The sequence below is a fragment of the Doryrhamphus excisus genome, chromosome 6, assembly GCF_030265055.1.
Source record: "Doryrhamphus excisus isolate RoL2022-K1 chromosome 6, RoL_Dexc_1.0, whole genome shotgun sequence".
NCBI lineage: Eukaryota > Metazoa > Chordata > Actinopteri > Syngnathiformes > Syngnathidae > Doryrhamphus > Doryrhamphus excisus.
Genome location: NC_080471.1, coordinates 8170619 through 8176618, shown reverse-complemented (window position 1 = coordinate 8176618; position 6000 = coordinate 8170619). Strand labels below are relative to the sequence as shown.

The 6000-nt window shown below is 38.4% G+C and overlaps 1 protein-coding gene across 1 annotated transcript in view; it reads left to right on the top strand.

Annotated features, from left to right (window-relative positions):
• Positions 1-417: 417 nt before the first annotated feature.
• The window catches only part of LOC131131424 (ankyrin repeat domain-containing protein 7-like), a 41392-nt gene continuing 35809 nt past the window's right edge, over positions 418-6000 (top strand). Inside the window, exons 1-6 of the mRNA XM_058076133.1 lie at positions 418-455; positions 1987-2223; positions 3663-3777; positions 4155-4328; positions 4418-4524; positions 5618-5737. Of these exons, the coding sequence (XP_057932116.1) occupies positions 2072-2223; positions 3663-3777; positions 4155-4328; positions 4418-4524; positions 5618-5737 (668 nt within the window). The 5' untranslated portion in view covers positions 418-455; positions 1987-2071. The remainder of the gene's footprint in view (positions 456-1986; positions 2224-3662; positions 3778-4154; positions 4329-4417; positions 4525-5617; positions 5738-6000) is intronic.

Sequence of the window (6000 nt, the reverse complement as noted above, 5' to 3'; positions counted from 1 at the left end):
ACAACACGAGTGAAACAAGTGGAGGTCAGTCCTCCTCGCGGGATTGTTGAAAGCTTTTCTTGTAAAAGACAGCACCCGCTGCATATGCAATATACACAAAGGAATTGTATAAACTTTTTACACAACATGGATGAATTGAGGGTTGTACTTGCTGCACAGCTGCAAGATGCTGATGTGTACAGCATCTGCATTCATGAAGTGATTTGTGGGCAAAACACAACATCCCACGTCACACAACGAAGCCCAAAAAAGGTTCTTGACAATAATGATTCTATTAACATTTTTCATAACTCTGAACCTAATAATGATGATAATGACGCAACTGATGTCATTCCCCTGATATGGGACACTTTTGAAGCCTATGTGATGTTTAAAGCCTCTGTGACTTGAATGATACAAGGGAAGGCAGTTGTCAAGAGTCAACAGATGACAGATGCTGAAACGAGACAAGACTGGTATGTAACAACAATTTGTGTTTCTAATATGCATAGTCCTTATTTTTAAAATCACAAATACTTCAACTTCAAAGAGCTAAAATAATGCATAAGGCTAAAAACAACCAATTACCTAAAAATGTCATCCAATACTTCTCTACAAGAGAGGAGAAATATGATCTCAGGGAAGAAGTACATTTGAAACACTTCTATGCTAGGACTATGTTATGCTAGCCATAGCATTTCAGTATGTGGAATCAAACTATGGAATGGATTGAGTAAGGAAATCAAACAATGCACAACGATGAGCCAATTCAAGAAACAATACAAGCAGTTGATGTTTGCTAAATACAAGGATGAAGAGTCTTGAACCAGTCATGATGTGCTATATATATCACTATATTGACACTTACTATGGTACCCATTATGGCATTGCATGCTCATATCACCTCCTACTTCGGTACAAGGTACATTATTAAAAAAAAACAAAAAAAAAAACTTAAACTGTATTTTGGAAAGCAGGAAGTGAACAAATGTAACAGTTACTGATTGTAAAAGTACCAGATGGAGGGGTAGGATTTAATAAGCTTTGCTTCTTCCTACTCCTTTTGGACATGTGGAACTGTGAACTGATTATGGGATGCACTCAATTGTAATCTGATGCATGTTCAAATGAAATAAAACCATTACCATTATTTACTTCACATTGAACTGTGTTTAGTCTGACTGGCATTGTGAAGCTGATCCTTTTTAATTTATATTGGACCTATTATGCTTTTTCCACATGTACGACCTATAAATGTAGTTAGAATGTTTTAGAATAAGAATTCTAGAATTCAGAATGTTTTTGGCTTCCTTATATGGGCGTGTGCTGTAGGTGGAGAGGTGGTTCTCTTAAGGTGGAGAGAACCACAGTGTTCAATGTCTGAAACACACAACACAAAAAAATGTATAATAACCACATTGGAGTGGAGGGGTTTAAGTTCTTCATGGTCTTGTTCAGGAGTGCGGGAAGGGTAGAACGCATGGCGGTCGAGTGGTTAGTGCGCAGACCTCACAGCTAGGAGACCAGGGTTCAATTCCACCCTCGGCCATCTCTGTGTGGAGTTTGCATGTTCTCCCCGTGCATGCGTGGGTTTTCTCCGGATACTCCAAAAACATGCTAGGTTAATTAGCGACTCCAAATTTTCCATAGGTATGAATGTGAGTGTGAATGGTTGTTTGTCTATATGTGCCCTGTGATTGGCTGGCGACCAGTCCAGGGTGTACCCTGCCTCTCACTCGACGACAGCTGGGATAGGCGCCAGCACCCCCGCGACCCTAGTAAGGAAAAAGCAGTAGAAAATGAATGAATGAATGAAGTATTGATCCGCTACAACCCTGTTATCAATAATATTAATAATATCAATCCACCTTTATTTGATGCTCTACATCCAATCTGCTTCCAAATAGCCAGAGCAAAATGTGAATATTTAATTTTTTGCAGCTTTTTCATCTTAATACAGGAGTGTATTACAGCTATGATGCCTTATAATGAATCTCTCTTGCATAGGGATGAAAGCTGCAATTGGAGATCATTTCAAAGTTGAGTAGCAGATAATAGCGATGCAAAAGCATCGCTTTGCTACTGTGTCGGGATGAAGAAACTATTCAGTGGATTAAAGACCAAACGATCACATGAAGCAAAAGAAATTGCAAAGCTGCACAGGGCTGCGTGCGAGGGCGACATGTCCAAGCTGAAGGAGTTTGCCAAACGCATCGACGTCAATGAAGTCGACAAACACAACAGGTCAGTGTGGAGCTTGACACGGGTTAATTAAGAATGTAGTTGCTGCATTCCAGGAACCGGAGTGAATGAATAGGGTTAGTAAATACTTTAAAGCTGGGGTCCAATGCAAAGGCCACTTATATTCTGTAAATGCTAAAAAGAAATATTTCAATAAACTGCTATGATGTAGGTGAAAAAGTGTAATTTGGAGTTATGAGGCTGTTACATACAGATCATGCACTTTTGCTGATTACAAGCAAGAAAAAGTACAGCTGTCAATTACTTTGGTACTTTGGCTGCATGCAGGTAGTGTGGATGCGACAGCAGCTTGAAAAAAGTAAGAAAAAAATTGTTTTGAAATTGAAAGTTGTAGAAGAGTTGATGCTAAAAACTAAGTCTTCCACACATACACAGTAGGCATATGAATAATTTACAATAAATATAGAAACTTCTAATTAATACGTTAATTTCAGACTCAATGTACCGATTTAAAAGGGAACTGCGCTTTTTTAGGGAATTTTGCTGCTCTTACACAATCGTTATGTGAAACATGTACACATATTTCTTTCCCTTTTCTGTGCACTCTAGCATGGTAAAATGAGTTATATGAGCTAGCTAGCAACAGGCATCATGGGAAATACCTATTTATACCTATTTTGGCTAAAGCCATCACAAAAAAAAACTTTTTGCCAACAGTTCCCCACTAATCCACGTCCATTTTCAATTAAAGCAGACATTCTTCCGGTTCATGCCCCACCCATTCCCAGTACATATATGGATACAGATAATTCAGTAGATGGGTGAACTGGTGTACTTGCTAATACCAAATGGTGTGAACCTCAGTTTTTGCTTTTAAAAATGTTCCTAATATTTCAACTGTCTTCAGTAAAAAAATAAAAAAAATAAAAAATAAAAAATATATATTTATCCCTGATTATTTGTTTTCTTGAATATTTCAGCTGTATCCTAAAATATTTTTCCTCATTGTGAGTATTTTTGGAAAAATTGCAACTTTTTTCTCTTTATCTTAATATGTTGACTTTGTGTCCATTTCTGTATTTTTTTATTTTCCAACAATTAAATTTTTATCTTGTAACATTTCTTCTGGTAATTTACTTAATCTCATAGAGATTAGCCTTTTTTACTTTTTCAAAAATGACAACTTTTGTTTTTCAATTTTTTTTTTATATTTCAATTTCATGCTGCTAAAATGTTATTTTTTGTGATATTCAATTTTTGCAACTTCTAGGATTCCAGATTTTTTTCATAAATTTTGACTTCATTCTTGTACAATTACTGCTAATTTTTTTCATTTTTGCTGTTGTTTTTTTTTTTTAGGTATTGTGTTTTTTGAATGTCCCATGGCATAAGAAACAGTCCTGGGCTGCAAATGGACCCTGGGTCATACAGTGGGTGCCTCTGACGTAAAGACATACCCATCCCTCTCTCTCTTCTTCCAGGACAGCGCTTCACCTGGCTTGTGCCAACGGAATGGTCGAGGAAGTAAAATTCCTCGTGGAGAACAGAGCCAACCTCAATTTAGTTGACAAACTAAATAGGTCCCCATTAATAAAGGTAATCATGCACATTATATTGCTTTTTAATATTGGATAATATCAGACTATGAAGAAACTCCATTAACTTTTATGACCACACACACTGTTAAGTCTTTCATACAAACATACATGGTCAATACAGGAAGCCAAGAAATTAGTCATTGCAAAGACATTGAGAAAACGAGTAATTTTAAATAAGATCTGCTCTTTTTCAGGAATGTTTGGTTTGTGAAAAGTGTAAATGTTATGCACTTAATGCATTTTAACAATGTTAAGGTTAAAATATCACACATCCACTGAAACGTTCCTTAATGTGTTTTGTTGATTGTGCTGCAGTTACAGTTTTCCTTTCGTTGTTTGGTCCTCATTTATGTAAATTCTGTTCTATTTTATCAGGCAGTGGAAGGGCGGCATGAAAACATTGTGGAATTGCTGCTGGAAAACAATGCCAATCCCAACCTGATGGATGTGAATGGCAACACGGCTTTACATTTGGCATCGAGCATCCCAAACATCTCCATTGTTCTTATGCTGGTGAAGCACAACGCGGACATCAATGCTCAAAATCAGGTGATTTTCTTTACAATGTCTAAGCAGTTTCACCGTACAGCTTGTCTATGTTGTAACTTTGAGCATTCTTATGTGTTCTCATTTTTTAGGAGGGCCTTTCACCGCTGATGATGGCGGCCATGGAGGGCCACATAAATGTAGCTGACTTTCTGTTGAGGAAAGGGGCTGATGTTAATATTTTGGACGATAAGAAAAGGTCAGCCACAAAACAATGACACACTAATAAACCAGTTAAAGGGGACCTATTATGCTTTTTCCACTTTTCTGACCTATAAATGTAGTTAGAATGTTGTATTCTCGTGTTAAACAATACCAAAGTTTCAGATAATGAGGTTTGTGCATATGGAAGTGACACCTGAAAGAAGTTTGGGATGGCTAAAAATGCTCGGTTTCAAAAGGCGTGGTAAAACTGCCCCTTTGTGATGTCACAGAGGGCCGGACTTGACTATACTATGTGTCCTCACCCAAGCGCTGCTCTGCTGTTTACTTACTAGCCTCGAAAGGGAATGCTGCATTTGTTTACAATTCCTAAAGACGCCATTATCAGGCACAAGTGGTTGGAGTTCCTGATTCCCTACCAGCAAACAAAATGCATTTTAACCTGTCAACAGCATTTCACACTGGACGATGTCGGTGTCACAACGTGTCTGTGTGACAGTTTAAGTTCCCATTTTGAAGTTTAGTTTTTCTTTGGATGCTCTTATTTTTGTATTCACTTTATGCCGGGCCCTGTTCCGTTGTCCTGCTTTTCTATTATCTCCCACACCTGTTTCTAATTTCAGTTACGTCTATTTAGTTCAGGTGTGTGCTCCTTCCTTTGTTGGTTCATGATCATTCGTGTGGTTTGCGCTGTTGCCATTTTCCTGCTGCTCAGCGAGATTATTAAAAACAATCTTACCTGCATTTGGGTCCTGCCCGACGGTGACATTCGGCCGACATTTTTCAAAGATAAATGGCCGTTTATTATCAACTCCTATAAAGTTAGCGGCACAAATCGGAACTCTTTGTATGCACTTGGCAGTGTGGCCAACCACAGCAGATTGGGCGTGTCTGGAGACGGGCATGGATGAAGTACATAAAACAGACCATTTTTGCAGGAATCACGAAATCCAAAGAAATACAACTGAATAGGTGCAGATTCTGGAAGAGCGAGAAAGCTTTTTGTGCTGGTTATTGTGTGTAGCTGCTCTATAGGAGTCAACAACTCAATACAAAGGGTGGAAACATTTGCATAATTGGTCCCCTTTAAACTAAAATGTATATTGTTAAACTGCAAAAAATTTTTCCAGGTCACCATTAATGGTCGCTGCCAGAAGAGGGCACTCCGACATGGTGCGATTGCTCCTGCAGTTCCAAGAAGTTACGACACTGAAGGATAAGAAAGACCAATCACCTGAGTACGATGATCGGTAGGTTCATCTTCTTCCTATATGCTCTTATTCTGTTAGGACTGTAGCGAAAATAACTGTTCCTTTTTTCTTCCTCTAAAATAACAACCATCTATCCAACCCTGACCAAAGTGGGGCCCAAAGCCAACCGACACACCCTACACCTCCCAAATGTATCATAGGTACAAAATGCCATACAACATATTATATAATACTTGACAACCTTCATTCATTTTCGACCGCTTATCCTCACGAGGGCCGCGGGGGTGCTGGAGCCTATCCCA